At 43.9% G+C, this 19559-nt stretch overlaps 1 protein-coding gene across 1 annotated transcript in view; it reads left to right on the forward strand.

The window, feature by feature from the left end:
* The window catches only part of LOC111157136 (Rho GTPase activating protein 6), a 253856-nt gene that overhangs the window by 162106 nt on the left and 72191 nt on the right, over window positions 1-19559 (forward strand). Inside the window, 1 exon segment of the mRNA XM_022518387.1 lies at window positions 19088-19247. Coding sequence (XP_022374095.1) covers window positions 19088-19247 — 160 coding nt within the window.

The raw sequence follows: 19559 nt of genomic DNA on the forward strand, positions 1-19559 counted from the left end.
CATTCTGCGAATTGATTTCTCTCCGTTCATGTGTCCCTCTTACATGTTTTGACACTTGATAGTAAAAGCCAGGAAGCAAGATTTTTTTTTTTTCATTTTTACTGGAAGTGATTTTAGCTACTTTAGAACAAATGTTGTCGATATAAATATGGCCCACTGGTCTTGTTTCCGTGCTAATAGACACAGATAGCTTTCTGTATAGATGCTGCAGCTCTTTCCCAAGAGCTTTCTTTCAACCCACAGATATGCAAAAGCACAAACCTCAAGTGCTATTTCTTCTGATTGCTGCATCTGTCCTTCCAGAATGTACAGTCGAGCGAGGGAGAAAAGGCACAAATGCAGAGAATCGATGTTCAAATCAGGGTCAAGAAAATAGCCGAAATGTGTGGTGTGTGTGTGTGTGTGTGTGTGTGTGTGTGTGTGTGTTGGGGGAAATGAGTGTGATGATTAGGTAGGAGGGAGGTATCTTAGGAAGTTAGAGTTTTCTGGAAAAATAAGTAACATTGAAACATTCCCAGTCCTCTTGCTTCTCTCCGTGAGACATGACATGGACATTCCCTACACATCTTAAGCATCTAGGTCATTTGGATTCTTAAAAGAAACATGTAGGAAAAAATAAGCTATTGAGCGATCTCTGTGGACCCATCTCCTCATCCATATATATGTATATGTTGTAATGATGTTTGTAAAAAGAGGCAGTTCCCTTGTTGTTTGACAGTGAAACGCCCTAGGAAACTCCATCATTTCCTGTACTAGGTGTCTGGTGATTTTTCAGCGGGTCGAGAATGAGGTCAGCAAACGTTTTCTGTGAAGGGCCAGATCGTACATATTATAGGCATTAGGAGTCCTACATCTCTAACCTTTCTGCTCTGCTGTCGTATCAGGACACAGCCCCACACAAGACGGAAATGAATGGGTCTGCCTGGGCTCTAGTTATTAAACAGGCGAGGCCTGGATGCGGCTGGGGCTGGTCCATCCCTGCTATAGATCAACAGTTGGCACCTCAAGGTCAGCTCGTGCCTCGATCAATGTGTTAGGAGTAGTATCGCCTGTAATAGATCATTTACGGACTTCAGAATTTTACATTGTGGGGAAATGAAATAAGAATGGATTTCATTCTAATGTACTTTCTTGAGTCATACCTTGCCACTCCTTGAGAGAAAGTTATGGTACTCACCGGGAGGTCGCATGGGGTAATGGTTAAGACCCTACACCCTGGGGTTAAGGCCTATGACTTTGAACCCCAGCTCTGTTACTTGCCTCTGTTGCCTTGGGCGAGTTATTCAACCTCCTGGCCCTTGATTTCTTCACCTGTGAGATGGGTGTGTATCAATAGACCTTACCTCCTAAAGTTACTTAACAATTAAGGCAGGGAGTACATAATTTGGGCTAGGAATAGTGATGGGTACGTATGTACATTCACAAGAAATGTTAGTTATTCCTCGAATTTCTAAATCCCCTGGGGATGGAGCATAGCTCCCGGCTTAGCTTATCTGTGCCGTGAGTCACGATGAACATGACTTACCATTAATAGTTTTGTTGACTCCAAACTCTCGTGGTGCTAATGGGCTGTAATTTTGTATTTTCTTACATTAAAAAGTTGCTCCACCCATAGATGGATATTTTATAAGGAAGAAGGCAGCAAAACTCACTGTAGAAAATGTGAACATAAATCAACAGTGCCTGTGAGTGAAAACAGCATTGGTCCATGTCAGGCTATGGCCGTTCAGATTGCGGAAAGGTTGGCAAACTGTTATGTGCCTGGAAATTGTGCGGTATGCTCTTTCGTTGCTATCAGTGAGCTCTGCAATTCTGAGTCTTACCATTTTTAGGAATAAGGTGATGTGTATTAGCACACCGTTCCTTGTTCCATTAATATTAACCAGTAATGAGTCAATAAAAATGAAGACATGCTACAATAAATAAGTTGAATATTTTGTAAAAATCACATTAGCATATTCTTTTTTTCCTCATTAACCACTTTCCAAATGGCCTTCCTATTGACACGTTAATTAATCATGTGCTTAGAGGATGCTTTCACAAATTCCGCGACTTCCTCCGGAAAAGTTTCCTCTGCTATTTGTTGTAATCACCACAAAACTGTGTGTCTGTGTGGCGCGGTTGGGTGGGGGAGGGAATAAAAATCTGGCTCTCGGGCAGTGGGTGTGTCACCCATGTCTCCTTCATCATGCAAATGACATGCGTCACTCCACCTTCCCAACAGGATCCTTCTTTATCTCCCCTTCCCAGAGGGTAAGTGAGACTGAGAAGGGTTAGACACCCACGTGGCTAGTTGTGGGCTGAGCTAGACTTTCAAGGCAGGCAGACTATGGAAGCCTCCGAGCGGCCATGGTGCTGTAACACTGTGTCCTGCGGGGAGGAAGCAGCTGCAAATGAGCACGTGAGACCTGCTTATCACATGCCCCCAAACCCCACGACCATTAGCACTATTCCCCGCGGCATCCGTGGCGGAAATCATGGAGAGTGGCATCTGGATCAAGCCTGAAGAAAGGAAAAACAGTTTTAAATTATGGGTGCCCAAGTTGGGGGATTTAATTCCCAATCGGTAGTATTATTAGGTTTTTATTTCTGTTGCCGGTGGAAGAGAAGGGGAAAGGGTAAGAATCTGCCCTTGGTGTCAGAGAAATCTGGCAGGGGCAGTGGGTGAAGGAATACAGAGCTATAGCGCCCCTGTCACAGGGGAGTATGGGGGGGAGTGCGAGAGGGGAGGCGTGGAAGGAGAGAGGCAGGGGTGTGTGGCAAATGCTTCGTGGAATTTGGGGAAAAAGGAAAAAGAGCAAGGAATTTGCCACCCCACTGGTTTCCTAAAACCCCGGCCATTGCAGTGGTTCCCATCTTGGACTGCTCACGAGAATCCCCCAGAGGGCTTTGTAGACCTACCAAAGCCCGAGCCCCAGCCCTAAAGAGTCTAGCCGTTCGGCTCTGTACCTGCGCAGTCCAATACCACTAGCCACTGTGGCTGTTTACATTTAAATCAATGAAGATTTAGAAAACTAAAAATTAAATGATTCCATTCCACTAGACACATCTCAAGTACTCATCAGCCGCAGGTCGCCGGCGGCCGCCATATTAGACAGTGCAGTCATCGTAGAAAGGTCTGTTGGACCTCACTGGTCTGGAGGGGTGCATGGGCGTGGGTATTTTTTGAAAACCGCACCAAGTAATTGTTTTTCTTTTTTTTTTTAATTGAGGTATGCACCAAGTACTTCTTTTTTTTTAAGATTTTATTTATTTATTTGACAGGCAGAGATCACAAGTAGGCAGAGAGGCAGGCAGAGAGAGAGGGAAGCAGGCTCCCTGCTGAGCAGAGATCCTGATGTAGGGCTCGATCCCAGGACCCTGAGATCATGACCTGAGCCAAAAGGCAGAGGCTTAACCCACTGAGCCACTCAGGTGCCCCGACAAGTACTTCTAATGTGCAGCCAGTTTAGAGACCTGCTGGTCCTTAATACAGTTTGTTCTGACATTTATTGCCACTTGTACCTGAACTCATTTTGCTTTTGAAGCAAATACTCCAAGAGTATTATTAAAGCTGGACTCTTCGTGCAGTCTAGCAGTGCAGATGCATATATTTCATTTCAAATAGCTTACTCGCTCGTCGCTCAGCAACTCAAGGTTAAGTTAGATGAGTTAATACCAGCCTTCTGCTGGAATGTATCAGTTGTTTTTTCCCATTGAGGTTGAAGAATTACAGCAATTCATGCTGATTTGGAAGTACTTATTGGGGGAGTTGAAGAAGATAAGGTATCTTAAACTGAAACCCAGAGGCTGACCAGCCACAGCTCACACTTGGGGCCCAGATTAGAGGTGACCGATGTTCCCACACTTGGTGATACTCGAAACTAATTCATTTGGGTAATGAGTTTATTAAGTCTAGCGTCAACCGTAGGAAGTTGTTTTCCTTTCCTGTTGGACAAAAACCTCGGTGAGGGGAGACTTTGCGGGGTGATAGGTGCAGCTGATGAAACAAAACAAGGACAAGTGTGGTGTTGAAATGAGAAACCAAAACGGAATTCACTCTGCCATTTGCCGATTTTGTCTTGCCTACGAGTTTCCAGTGCAGATCTTTCCCTCTCCTGAGTATGATAGTCATCTCTCTTCAAGTCTTGCTTTACTTCCTGCTGCTTTAGAAATACCTGATGGGGAATCGAGTTCTCCAGTTTGGGTAACATTACTTCAGCATCCCGAATGTTTCAGTGAGCAGTGGACCCCCCCCCCCCCGGGTCTGAATAAATGACCTGTTCTGCAGAGCCTCCCCACGACATCTTCCCCAGAACCAGTGTCCTCTCATCTGAGGGGCCTTTCCTGGGTGAAACCTGCAGCCTTCATTCTTAGAACTCAGCTTTCCTCGCAATGTGGGTAGAAGGAGCCGCCTGAGAAAGGAAGGCCACTCTGTGCTGTGTATGAAAGCCAGTGACATCACGTCCGTGTGTCTCTGTGAGAACGGGAAGAGAATGGTCTTTCCTAGGTCTACCCTGCCCGACCCACAAAATGACGTTCGGATTTCTCACTCTCCCCCCCCCCACCCCCCGAGGGCACTTCTCCCAGTAGCATACTGGGCCCGGCCTCCCTGGGGATCCACATTTCTTGGAAGAGTTGAGGGACTGTCCTAAAGAAAGCATCCCTAAGGGGTGCCTCAGTTATGGCTGCCGAAAGCCTCGTTTCGTCAGTCGGTGTCGTGCGTGGGGCCTCCATTTACTGATCGCGCTGCAGACCTCAAGGTCTGCTCGTCCTCTCTATCCCCTTCCTATCCGCTCTGCAGCACTCTGCCTCATTCAGCTTTCCTCAAACGCCCCTTTCCTCGTGTTACATCTCTACCCAAAAACGTAGGGTGCATATTCCTGCTGGCAAAGGATGGGACACTCTGGAAGTTTTCTAAAATGCCTGCTCCTCTTTCCTGAAAACAAACCCCAGTCCCTCCGCTTGCTCCTGGAGGCAGTTGCCTCAACAGCTTTTCTTTTCTTTTTTCTTTTTTTTTTTCCCTCTGGGCACTCAGTCCATAAGGGATTCATTGAAAAAAGGTCACTGGCTTAGCTGGGATGTACCCTAAGGGTTAAACCCGTTGCATTTGGAAACAGACTGCCTACGTTTGAACTCCTTACTCCCTAGTTAGTTAAGTTCCCTTTGTCTCCGTTTTCTCAGCTGCAAAACGGGGATAATCCTAGTATCTGCCTCCTAGACCGTAGCAAATATCCATGGAGGCAATGAGCACTAAGTATTACATGTTCTTTACTATGGTTTTGACTGTTTAAGATCCGTGGCCTTAAGTAACTTTCCAGTTACCTAATACTTTGTTTTGATGGTAAGTTTTTAGATCTAAAATTCACTCTCTCTGCAAATGGGTCACAGTGGTAGCAGGAGGATGCTAGAGATAAGACCAAGGTCAAGTACTGGGGCGGGGCGAGGACAGAGAGAGCTATGGTTAAAGAAGCAAAGGACAAGGGCAAGAGAATGCAGAGTCCTCGTTCTGTGCTTGTACTTGGCACCCCACTTCCGCAAGTTCTGATCAATCCAAAGGTAGGGTCCAATAGGTAATTAAAATAAAAGATACCACATTTTCGCTGCATGCTTTATGGTAGCAGGAGAACTAAAATGTCCTTCACAATTTGCATTTTTAATGTATAATCGGAAAGCATCAAGACCTTATGTGCCAGTTCTGTAGCATTGGCCAAAAGAGGTTAATTGAACCAATTCATCAGTAATGAATGTGTCTAAATGAAATTTTGCTATGCCATTTTATCAGATGGAGTCGTAATTCTGAAACATAGAAGCATCACCTGTTTCTAAATATTGACTACATATTATTTAAAAACTGAAGGATGCCATTAGATATGCTTATCTTCTTGCTCATAAAAGACTTTCTAAATTGTCTGCAAAATGGTTTATTAAGGTTAGCTTTTATTTTATTATCCAGTTCACCAGCCACTTTCTTTCCATGCGAACATGTAGAAAGTCAAGGAACGAGCTGTTAGGTGGTTCAGTAGGGAGACGTACGGGAGAGAGTCCAGGGGCTGGTTTAGGTTAAGGGAGGTGAGGTTAGCTGCTATGTCACATGCATCCCCAAATCCCACCGAACAGGTGTATTCCTCCCTCATGTCGTCCCCGTGTCCATGGCTGCTGGGATGGCTAAGCCCCAAGCATGGAGTCAAGGGCCGGGGCTCTGCTCTCTTCCACATGGGAAGATGTTGATTTGCTTATCCGTGGCTGCATCACACACTATCCCAAGACCTTGGTGCTTAAAACAACCACCATTTTATTTGCTCGTGGCTCTGCGGTCCAACCTGGGCTCAGCTCTGCTTTTCTGCTGACCTTGACACTGGTCGCTCAGGAGGCTTTATTCAACCTGGAGGTTGGCAGGAGGATGGATCTCGCTGGGACGTTGGGACAGCTGAACTTTACACTCTCTCTCCACATGGTCTCTCCAGTACAGTAGCCAGACTTAAGACATGGTGGTGGGAGGGTCCCAAGGACACAAAAGCAGCATTCTCCAGGCCCTCCATAGTCTGAGGTCCAGAATCATCTCAGCATCATTTCTTCCACAGTCGATTGCTTCGAGCAAACGACAGGGCCGGCTGGGACTGCAGGGCAGCAGACGCTAGGACGTGAATACTGAGAAGTGTGGTTTCTGCCTGGAACGGCCACGTGTAGCTCTGAGAACTCTTGTCTCCAGGTTGTCATGGGCTAGAAGCGAAGCTCATCGCTTTCTCCCACAGTCCATTGGCTAGAGCCTAGTCACGTGGCTCCTAATACCTGCGAGGGCCTGGGGGCAGTGGCTAGGAAAGAGTGAGAGTCTGTGAGCAGCCCATCGGTCTTTTCCTCTGTTTCTGTGCATCCCCTCCTCTGTATCAGAGAGTTGTGGCAGGGAGTGAACACATGACCCACGTACACTGCTTAGTACTTAATACATGCTTCATTCCTTTTCTATTATGATCATTATTGTTGTTATTTGTTATTATGCAGTGACTACTTGACTTTACGCCATTTAAATCAACACACATGGATGGCAGTGGAGGCCATGTGGAGGAGACGTCCAAGGGTTTTAAGCAAAACAGTGTTGTCATTGGAAATGTACTCACCCCAAGAGTTGGACAGAGTGGTTGTGTAATATTTTTGCCCTGAATGTGCAAAATGTCCCCAGTGGCCTATGCAGGAATAATCCAGAAGAGCCAAAGAAGAAGGTGGAGTGAATACTTAGGGGCATAGATTCTGAAGCTATAGGCTGGTGTGTGGCGCCCTTGCCTCGTGAAGAGTCAAGTAGATAAAGGATTGCTGTCGTGTTCTAGGCGCATCCCCTGAGCAGGCCCTTCCGCGGATTGGACCTTTTCGTTGCTTCCCAGAATTTATTTCTAAGGCCATCTGGGTGCTTTTTTGGCCTCTTGTGGGTTCTATGTAAAGAGCTGATATTTAATAAAGAGAAGATTCTTTATCTTCGCCCTTCGCTTTTCTGGCTTGACCGCATTTTTCCAAAGAATGCCAGGGATACACAACTTCTCCATTATTTCTGCATTTCCTCTCCTGGCCAGACTCGGTTCCACTCTTAAAACAGACTAGGAATTCCCCAAGACGTTGTCTCTTGAGATTATTGGAGATTGTTCACTTAAAGAAATAGTCACTTTCTTATGAAACATTTGTTAACCTGACCATTAAATAATTGATTTCACAGGCCACTCCAGTCTTAGGTAATGATTCTTATTAAGTTACTGTGTCTAGTTCTCATTAGACATTTATGACATGGCGCTGACTACTGTGGGCTGAGGACTGTGGCTTTGTCATCCAGTTAATTTGTAAGCCGCATAGTGGTTGGGATCACAGCTGCGGTACTTACAAGCTGCGAATCTTTGGGCAAGTTACTTAACCTCTCTGAACCTCTGTTTCCTCCTCTGTAACATGGGATATAATGTAACCCACGCCTTATAATTCTTTTAGCAGTTAATGAATCAACACCCATAAAATGCTTAGAGAAAGCGTTGGGAGCACTTAGAAAGCTCACAACGAGAACTACATGTTGTTTTCATGTATTCATAATCTAAGAGATGACTTGCCTAGCAATGACAAATGAATTGCATATTTATCAATTTCATGTGAAGTAGTATACGAAATACATTTAAATGAGGGTCTCAATTCCATTAGCCAGTGTTCACATTGCATGAACCACTCTCTGCTGGAATGATGACTATTTTCCACATCTGAGTTTTTGGGGAAGTAGATGGAGGTGGAGCTATATGAGGAGACAGGTAGATTTTGACACGGAATTTCTCTTTTAAGTGTAACTGTCCTAGTAAAGAAAACCATCTGATGTATTTTATTGTTTCTGAATTCCTTTCTCTTGCTAAATAAATGCCAGCAGCAACAGAAGCTGTGTGTGGCTTATGTCAAGTGATGATTAACCTCACAGAATCCTAGTAAAAAACATACCAGAATCTCTAAGTTTTGAGTAAGAAGTTCCATGAAATCATTTCTCAGTTCGTCAGTTATCATCACAGTGAGAGCTGGAATTCACTTGAGACCACAAAAGAACTATAACTTCGTATCGACTAGAAAACAAAAATGACTTTTTGAGTTGTTTTTTGCCTCGGTGCCATGTGGCATACATGGAACTCAAGGTAATTAGGGATCAGGATATGTTTTGAATCTTTCATCTTTCCTTTTCTTTCCGCTCTTTCTGGATTTCTCCCCGCCACTCCCAACTCCCACCTGCACCCTCTTAAACATGGTCACGTGATGAACATCCACGCTGCCCTCCACACCCCCTGTTCAGGAAATGAACAACTTCTCAAGGACTGTTGTTCCACAAAGAACATAAAATTCAGAGCATGTGTTATGCTTCAGTCTAAAAGAGAATGAAATCTTTTCCTTTTTCAATGTTTTTTTTTTCCTAGTGTTAGAAAAATGAAGACGCCTGTGGTTTTAAAATATAATTTAGGAGTTGAGAATTGGCCCTACACAAGGAAAGCATCCTGTGTGCTTTATCATGCCCTCAGGGGTTTTACCCGAGGCTTCCAACATTCTTTGGTTGATTCCTAATAAGGACAGTTTGCACAGTTACAATCCAATTACCATTTGTAGATCCCTCTGGAAAAGGGGATTTTTTTTTTTTTTAAGAGGAATCTTTTCCTAACTCCAGAATATCTCTTCAAAATAGTCTTATTAAAATAAAAATCAGGAAATCCAGTTTCAGTTTCTCTGCATTCTTTTCATCCCTCCCCCCTCCCCCATTCTCTTTCACACACACACACACACACACACACACACACACACTGACTCACTCACACTCTCAGTGACACAGCCTGCCTCCGTTCTGAAGGGACAGGAACTTCTCAATAGTCCAATGACAAGATTGCCTTTTTTTTTTTTTTTTTGGTCCCAAGATTCACAGTAGCAGAGATCTCTGGCACCAAAAGGTACTGTGGGAGAGTCACTGCCCTGCCAGCTGGGCCATGGCGCTCATCCGTTTGTAATCTGCCATTGCACGCTGCATTTTTCACCAAAAGAATAATTTTTTTCTTTTTTAAAGAACAGACTCAAGTTCCTACTCCAAGCTTAGCTCGGTTAAATTAGGACAGCAAAGACCCGGCCGAATAGAATTCATGGGTAAGCGATATCAGTATCTGTGCTTATGCTTCTTTCCGAGAAGATTACTATGCTAAAATGTTGTGCTTCTTACACATCTATCTTGTAATTTCGGAAGAAAAGTGGATTGATCAGTGTCTGAGCTGTGCGACAGCCCAAGTACTGTCTGTGCCAGGAGAGATTTATGAGCACGTTATTTTTAGATCAGTTGATAATGTTAAAGCAGCTTGAACTGAGCAAAGCGGAGCCGAGAGGAGCCTGCCGTGATGACATGGGACAGCATTTGCTGGGCTGCATTCTGCGAAAGCTTCGGCACAAGTCGTTTTGAGTTCTGAAAAAATAAAGTGGCTTATCTCCTGGGCTTCTTGAACTCACTGTGACATTTTCGTTGCTGTGCATATGATAAATAAGGCTCATAAAAAAAAATTCTAATGTGCTCTATTTTACCAAAGAGGAAAATCTTAAGCTCCTGGATTTTTAAACACTGTCTGGCTTGCCCTGCTGTAGGGCTGTGTCCCGTAATGAAAAGACTCGGTGGGGGAAAGAGGCAGAATGGGACCCTTATGTCCCAGCTCCTGCTCTGTCATTGTAGGAGCCGTCTAACCCCTTTGGACCCTGCTTTCTTCCTTTGTAAACGGAGGGGCTTGGATCGGTTTATCATGAGAAGTGGTGAAATGCGTAGAGTGGGTTGGGGTCTGGATTCTGGAGCCCATAGCCTGGCTTCAGATCCCAGCTCTGTCACTTACTAGTCACTTCAGACTCATGCGTATGTTTCCTCATCTGTAGTATGGGAATGATGATGGTAACATAGTCCTTAGGGTTGCTGTAAGAAGGAAACGAGCTACCACAATAAAGGCTCAGAGCAGTCACTAGCAGAGAGTGAGCTGTCCATGAGTGTTAGCGCTATCTTCAAGGTCCAGTCCATGCCCGGAGGTCAGCCATTTCTACTGTCCGTGAACTAAATCAAATTATAGAAAGATAAGCAAAACCATCAGCTGCTGGTCCTGTCACTGAGAATTTCTCATTCGTGCAAACGTTTCCATTGTCCACACTCTGGGATCGGTGCAGGCTGTGTTACCTCCTCTCCATCCAAGATGCAAGTGAAACTTAAAACTCAGAATTAAATTGGTGGTGGGTAGACCAGTCCATGATTTAACTGAGGATATACAGAAATGGAATTAACCTTTTGTTCTGATGGTTTTGCCTTTGGGGACTCCCAACCTGTTGCTATATCCCCTCGATACTAACCGTTAGAAAGATTCTTTCCACCGGAAACAAGATGTGAGTGACATTTTATTTTTTTGAACGCTAGTAGTGCCATCCTCGCTCAACAATGTTCATTTCTACTTCTTTGGTTTATCAGTAATTTAGATGAGTAGGTCATTTGCAGATAATCACTTTTATATCACCCTGACTTTTACATCCTTTCCAATATCCCCAATTCTTACTACATTATGTGATTTCTTTGTAGGCTCTTTGATCTTAGGGGAGGAGGAAAATGTTGATCCCAAAGACAAATCCAAATCATAGAGGTGCCTTTGCTTTTAGTCTGGTCCAGGGATCAGCAGGTTTTCTCTGTGAAGAGTCAGATAATAAATATTTTCAGCTTTGCAGGCCAATGAAAGCAGCAGTAGACAATACCTAAGTGAATGAGTGGCTGTGTTCCAATAAAACTTTATTTACAAAAGCAATCAGTAGGCAGGGTTCAGTTCACAGGCACTTGCTTGCCAAACCCTGGCTAGTCATCATTCCCATGCCATAGTTTAGGAAAACAAAGCATAGGAGGGAGAAATAGCTTCCTAAAAGCCACAAGGCTGGAAGGTGGCAGAAGTGGAGTTTAAGCCCTGGCAGCCTAGCTTGCCAGCCCTTGCTTTTAGGCACTTCCCCAACTGCCCTTGTGTCAGTTCATCTCTGCCTGAGACTCTCCTCTCCTGGAAGCTGCCTGGCTCATCATATCACCTCCCTACATAAGGGTTGACTCAAATATCATGTTCTTGATAAGGTTGCCCTGAACCCCCCTCCCCTACCCCAGCACGCCTGATTCCTCTCAGCCTGCTCTACCTTTTTTTCTCCTAGGGTTTTAGCACCTTGTAGCCTGCTATGTAATTTACTTGCTATGTAAATTACTATGCTCTGTAATTTACTCATTTATTATGTTCATTTCTTATCAGTTTCCTTCACTAAACAGGAAGCTTCTTGAATGCAAGGTGCTTTGTTTTGTTTACCGATGAATCCACAGATTTATTATTAGATGTAAGAACAGTGCCTGGCCCTTAGAAGGTGCTCATTTAATACTTGCTGAATGCGTGAAGTGCACATTTCCATTACGCTACGGGGACTTTTTTTGATACTCTTTGTATAGCAATAAAGAGCTACTACCCCAAAGGAAAAAAAATGGACTGCCATACCTACTAACTGTTCAGAATTTTCTAAAATTCCTTCTTTAAGTAAAAAAACAGACTAGAATAGATTAATAAAGCATAAATATTATGCCCGGTGTAGCAGAAGTATTAAATTTTCTTAAAGATCTTTTCAGAAGGAGTGACTGACACATTAAGAGAAGAATTAGCCAATGTTATTCTATTGAGTTCCTCAAGGAGAACTTCTTTTAAGAGTCCAAACAGGGGTATGACAGCTACACAGATACGGTTGGCTTTGCCCAGAAGCTCGTGAAGAAGGGAATTCCTTGTCATTGGTGATGTGTTTATTTTGGACTTATAAAGAACCAGGCAGCCCTTTTCAGAAATGCTGGTTGCAAGCCTGGTATTTAAACTTGTGCCATACTTCAGCAACACATTGTGATTATCTGGGAACCTTGGCTGTGCAGATGACAGCTGGCCACAGCAGAAAACAGTTAAAAAGACATTTAGCCCCTGGTATGGTTTATCTAAATGGCGTGCCATTTTTCAGGCCTCAACGGACTCATCTGATCTGTTCTTCTGCTCCTCACCCATGGGGAGCCACAAGCCAGGTGGTGAGCTTGTAAACACCTAGAGAAGGCATCTGACACACAGTGGAGCCATTTATTACTGAATTCAGTGCACATTTCTTAAGAGTTTTTGGTGTCCCTAACCCTGCCAGGTTTAAAAGGGGGATGCAAATGTAGAGTCATGATGATTAATATTATAACATAATTACCATGTATTCAGGGCTTGCAGGGAGCTAATAAGCTCTCTCCAAGAAATTCCCTTGCATTGTTTCATATGATCACTACAAACCCATGAGCGGTCTTGTTCTTTGCTCCATCTTACTGATGAAGGCAGCGAGGCTCGGGGATGTTCTGCCTCTTGCCAAAAATCTCATCTCTGTCATAACCCAAGTCTTCACCACCATACCAGTGGGTCTCAACCTTCATTGTGCAAAAATAAGAATCATCTGGTTTTATGATGAAGGTGCTGGAGCCCTACATCAGCCTTACAGCCCAGAAACCTGCATGTTTAACAAGATGATTTAACAATCATCTGCCCAGGTAATTGCATGGCCCTAGGTCTGCAGCCATATTTGGAGCGGCCCTGCCCCACTCCTTGCTGGCTCCCTCGGCCTTGGGAAGTTTACAGTTGGATGAGGTTAAAGAAATGCCACAATTAGAGACTAGTCTTGAGGACATAAGAAAACAATGTGGTATAGACCAAAACCAAAGTTATTTCAATCAATTTTATTTCATGGGAAAATCAAGTCTGTTTGTAAAGATGCAATTTAGCTCAAAAGAATGACCTTTCGGAATAAATCACAGATATTAGATTGTTGGTTTTTCAGTTTGTCTTTTGCTTCTTTTTTTTTCGAAATGTGGAGACATGCACTTCTGGTGGAAAGGAAGTCTCTTTAGTTAATGCTTTTGGTGAATTATTCTCCAGTTGATCCAGATTCTGTCGCATGGAGACCTTTCTTTGGTTTGTTTGTTCCACTTAAGTTGGTTTGTGCTGTTTGTGTTTCTTAATGCTAGTCTTAAATCACTTCCATAATTCTGTTTATTTATGTAATACGCAGAATAATACATGTGTAATATACAGAATGATGCATCATATACTTAAGAATACATAGTGCATGCATTTAGTGTTAAACCAAACTCATCAATGATTGTTAATAGCTCCTGACACCATCATTTTTTTTAAAGATTTTATTTATTTATTTGTTAGAGAGAGAGAGAGAGAGAGAGAGCATGAGCACAGGCAGACAGAGTGGTAGGCAGAGACAGAGGGAGAAGCAGGCTCCCTGCTGAGCAAGGAGCCCGATGTGGGACTCGATCCCAGGACGCTGGGATCATGACCTGAGCTGAAGGCAGCCGCTTAACCAACTGAGCCACCCAGGCGTCCCCTGACACCATCATTTTAAGGAGATTCTGAGTAATCTGGGCCTAACAGCAGACCTAAACGTATGCCATGCCAGGGTTTCTCAGCCTCTGGACTACGAACATTTTGGGCCAGACATTTCTTTATTGTGGGGGGCTGTCCTATGTGTTGGAGGATGTCAAACAGATCACTGACCTTCACCCACTAGATGCCAGTAGCAAAGCCATCCCCAGACTTATGACAGCCAAAAATGTTTCCAGACATTGCCAACAGTCCCCTGAGGGGGCAAAAATAACCCTCAGAGACCACTGCACAATATCTTTTTTGTATCATATCATTACCCTTTGTTAACGCTGTCCAATAGTACTCCAGATTTAAAAGATATTTTTACAACTGTCACAGCTTTTAGTCTATCCTGAAACATGGGGTCAGTTTCAACTTTACCTTACACTTATGATATTTAAACAAATTTGAAGTCATCCACTCTCAACCTCGAAAGAAAAATCCTATGGCAACCACTCGAAAGACTAGAGCCAGAGAGCCTTGAAATGAATCATCCATTTATGAGATGAACGGCCACCAAAGAAACATGCTGGCCTGGAACACAATTTGGGGGTCGAGGAAAAGCCAAAAGCACATCCTAGGCTGCGCTGGTGGGCCTTGGCGCTCTTCTGGCTGCTTGTCATGAGGATCGCAGAGCAGTATCGACCTTTGTGTTCATGTCTTCCTGCTCGTGAGAGGTCTGATGGGGGGAGGTCTGATTCATTATTCTTCAGTTCTGATATTATAATGTTTATTTTCTGCCCTCATATGCTGCCATTTTTTGGCTCATCCACAGACTCTGTTTAAAAAGACTGTTTCTTTTTTGTTTTTGAGAAAGAGAGAGTACATTATATGTTAATTAATTGAATTTAAATAAAAGAGAGAGAGAGAGGGAGAGGGAGAATCTTAAGCAGGCTCCATGCCCAGCGTGGAGCCCAAAAGACTGTTTCTTAGCAGTTTATTCAAATCCACAGGACATCTCCCACGTAGATAAAACGTTACATGGGTGCTTTGTTTCCAATTTATTACTGAACTCATGATGTACCTGATTCATTTAGTCCATAGATTGACAAATATTTATTCAGTGACAGTTAAGAGCCAGGTACTGTCTTGGGTACTAGGAACATCAAGGTGAGTAAACCAGGTGAGTTTCTTCATTGAGCGTCTGCCTTTGGCTCAGTGCATGATCCTGAAGTCCTGGGATCAAGCCCCACATCGAGCTTCCCGCTCACTGGGGAGCCTGCTTCTCCCTGCCCCACCGCCCCTGCTCATGCTCACTCTCTCTCTTTCAAATAAATAAATTAAATCTTTTTAAAAAAATAAGCAGAAGAATAGGACACAGACATGTACTGAGAGAAGACCATGTGAAAACAGAAAAGATGCCATTAAAAACCCAAAAGATCCTAATCTCTTTGTATCAGGGGTTGGCAAACTCTAGCCAGTGGGCCAAATCCAGCTTGCTGGCTGTCTTTGCACCACCAAGCCAAGAGCAGTTTTTACATTTTTGAATGGTTGAAAAAAATCACAGAAAGAATAATACATGGTTCTAGGTGTCTTTCTTAGAGGCTTAGAGAGTGTAACTCTCTACTCATTCAAATTTGACTCAGCAGCATACCTAACCTGGCACCTTTGCTGATCTCTACATGTGGGATGTGCTCCCTCCCTCAGTTTCTTTCAAAATCTGTTTCCAGTCATCTTTCCCATATGTAGATGTAATCAGGCTCCGCTAGCAGTCAAGGTTCCTTAATGTCTAGCCATCACCTACTGAGTAAAGTCCAATCTACTTTGCAATGCCCCCCGAAGAAGCCCTATAGGATCTGGCCTTGACTTCTGCATGGCTTCGCCTCCCACTATTTCCCTCCCTCCAACCTTGTAACTTCCCCAGACAAGCTCGTTCTCTCCAGTTCCTTTGCCTTAGCACCCACTGTTGTTTCCAATTTTGCATTTCTACTAGGCAAACCCTCCCTCCTCTTACCCAACCTTCCGGTCTTCACTGAAACACCACCTTCTCTAGAAAGCTTTCCTTGATCCCCCAGACAGATGTCTGGGCCTTTTCTCCTAGGCACCCCATTGCATCTGGTACTGACTTCCAGTATCACAGTCTCTATGTTTGATGGATCAGATGTGCTTTTCCTTATTCAAGTTTAACTCCTTAGGGACAAGGACTGTGTTGTCACTTTGATAACCACAAGCCTAGTACTGTTCTCAGCATATAATAGGTACTCATTAAATTTTTTAAAAATAATTAACCAAGGGGACATAGCAAATAAAAATAGAACATATCTCATAGGGGTTGGTTTATTTCCATGATGGGCTATGGTTCAGAGCTTGGCCAGCTATAGCCCAGTGGACAAATCCAGCCTTCCACCTGTTCTTATTAATGAGGTTTTATTGGAACACAGCCACACTCATTCATTTCTGAATTGTCTGTGGCCGCTTTCTGCCACAAAGGCAGATTTGAGTAGTTTTGACAGAGACCACATGGCCTGCAAAGCCTGAAATATTTACTGTCTTGCCTTTTACAGAAGAACATAGTCTAGAGATAATTGAGCCAATTGGAGGTCATATTCTTAAATGCTTTGTAAATGAATAGGCATGTAATCCCATTTTGACACTTCAGATAGCAGTGGGCTTTCCTGGATACCTAAACTTCATATTTAAAAGTCACCGACTCATCTGGAACTTTCATTTGGGGGGAAAACACTGCAATTCACTGATACTGGACCTTGTGGTACCCTAAGCCTGGAGGGTGTGAGTGAGAGGTACACCCAAGGCGTGAGTCCCTAGCTCCTGTCTAAACTTGGGTTTCCTCTGATTATACCAAAAAACAGGAAAAAGAAAGAAAAAATGCAAAACATACTGGGCCTGGAAGAATTCATTTTTCAGTTCGCCAAATGCGATGGCCGTTACCCACTTTGCCTAGATTTGCTCACTCACTTCCCTGCCCAGACTGTCCTCACATCATGCCCCTGAACCCAGCCTGGGCTCCTGTTACTTCTCACCATTATCCACTGGACACAAACTCAGACATGTGAAGACAAGCAAAAAGCCCTCACTTGCTTTAACTCCTTCCCGGTCATGGCGTTCCCTGTGTGGCCTTTCCTGGCCACTCTCTCCGAAGCATAAGTCGTGTCCTCTCCTCACACTGCCAGTCCCTTCCCTGCTTTTTGGTCCATCCTTGGCCGTTACCATATTTAACACACTATACCCTTTACTTACCCTGTTGATTGTCTGCCTCTACTGGAGGATAACCTCTCCATCTGTTAAATGCATGCCACCCTACATAAGAGGGGGGCAATACCAAAGAATGAACAGAGTGCCATTTACTGTCAGAATGAACATTCTAGGCAGGAATTTGCTACCACGAGGGAGTGCAGGTGTTTTAATAGCTGCTGGGGCCAGCCTTTCTTGTCTCTCTTCTGTGAGTTGAGCGGTGAGGATGGTGAGGTCTTAGGGGACTTCTTAAGGGTTCCTCAGGTCCCCAGCAGCTCCCGAGCACTGCCCTTGGGGGCCAGCACTGTCCCTTCCTCCTAGAACTTCTTTTGATGGTCAAGGCACTGCTAGCAGGTCTTCCAAACTCTTGGGTGGTGGCTTTCTGTGGGTCACAGGAAGTCCTCAGTAAGGGGACGTCAGGCTTCAGAGGATCATGAGGACTTATTTCTCGGGGCATCACATCCTCACTGTCTGCAGGGAGGGCAGAGCTATTCACTCTGTGGATGTGTGCGTGCACACGAACATACTCACGACTGGGGGAGTCTTGCCTTTCCTTCTTCGATGTGGAGGATTTTAACATCAGATGTCTCTGTAATTATACATAGTTCTTATAGATCGCATCTCTGTACCTTTCGTGATCAAAGCAGCTCAGAGTGCTGGAAATAGAAACTTCACTGGTTACAATTTAGCAGAGTTTGAGGGCACGTGTTCTTAGCTTGAGTTCTGATTGGTTCCCAGTCTTGTGAAGTTTTATGATTTGGGGAAAAGTACTTAACTTCTGCAAGCCTCAGTTTCATCTGCACTATAATATAGTCACATATACTGAATATTACTATAATATTACTATAATGTATCATACACATATATTATAATCATGTGTCATAAGTATATATTTGTATCTAATAATATATGTTATATAGTAGAAATATACTAGATTGTATTATTATATAGCATACTGTATTATTAAATACTATGCAGTTTACTCTTGAACATTGTGGAAGTTGGGGCACCAACACCCCCATGCAGTCAAAATTCCATGTTTAATTTTTGACTTGCCCCAATTTAACTACTAATAGGCTACTACTTGACTGGAAGTCTTAACAATAACATAAAGTCCATTAACACATATTTTGTCTGTTACATGTATTGTAGACTACATTCTTCCAATAGAGTAAGCTAGAGAAAAGAAGATGTGATTAAGAAAATCATAAGGGGGTGCCTGGGTGGCTCAGTCAGTTGGGCGTCTTCCTTCAGCTCAGGTCATGATCAGGTCCCAGGACCAAGCTCCGTGTCTGGCTCTCTGCTCAGCGAGGAGTCCACTTATCCCTCTGCCCCTTCCCCACTCCGCTCATGGTTGTGCTCTGTCTCTCTCTGTCTCTGAAATAAATAAATATCTTTTTTTAAAAAAGAAAGACATAAGGAAGAGCAAATATATTTACTGTACTATACAGTATTTATCCAAAAATATCCAAGTATAAAGTGAGTGGACTTGTGTAGTTCAAATCTGTGTCATTCAAGAGTAAAGCAAAAATGGTAACCACCTCATAAGGGTGTTGGTAGGCTGTCCGTACGCGCTTGCCCTCACAGATGTAGCGCACACGAAGGCAACTAGTAGCGATTGTTGCTGTTTCTGAGATATGTAACCACAAAGATCCGGTGCATTCCTGGAGAAGAGAGGCAGTAGGACCCTCGAAGTATCTTTCCAGAGCTTCCTTTGGCCTCTGTGTGAATTGTTATATGGGATCACATGATCCAACAGCTCCTAGAGATTTGGATGTTTGCAACAGACCGAGAAAATTCCCAATTAACTGAGAGTAGATTTGATTGGAGGGATGGAGAGACAATTTTGGAACCGAAAGAGGAAGTTTGCTTGACTCTGTGACTAAGAGGAAGGATGATCTTTGTGAGACCTAGACGAGCTGTGTAACGCCTGGTGTGTTCTTGCTCTGCAGGGTGATTTCACCTGGAACAGCATGTCGGGCCGCAGTGTGCGGCTGAGATCTGTCCCCATCCAGAGTCTCTCAGAGCTGGAGCGAGCCCGGCTGCAGGAAGTGGCTTTTTATCAGTTGCAGCAGGACTGTGACCTGAGCTGTCCCATCACCATTCCCAAAGGTAAGGCCGTGTGTGCTGTTCCACCAGGGAAAGCTGTGAGTCAGACGTCTGTTTTGCCAAAGCTGCAGACTCATCTCACACCTGACATTAACACAGGAAGGAAGTGACAGCTTCTCGGTTGTTGGCTAGCATTAGTGTCCACTTTGAAAGACATGTTCAAGGAGGACAATTGACATGTCGGCCAATATGTTTATTGAAAGGGAAGGTCAGCTTGAGGTATTAAAAGGGAAAGCCATGTGTATCTCACTAGTCTACATAACTTCAGAACAGTCCATTGAAAAGAACTTTCCAAAAGGTCAACTTCAAGAACTC

This window comes from Enhydra lutris, unplaced genomic scaffold (genome assembly GCF_002288905.1).
Source record: "Enhydra lutris kenyoni isolate GAN:26980312 unplaced genomic scaffold, ASM228890v2 scaffoldscaffold52, whole genome shotgun sequence".
NCBI classification, from domain to species: Eukaryota; Metazoa; Chordata; class Mammalia; order Carnivora; family Mustelidae; genus Enhydra; species Enhydra lutris.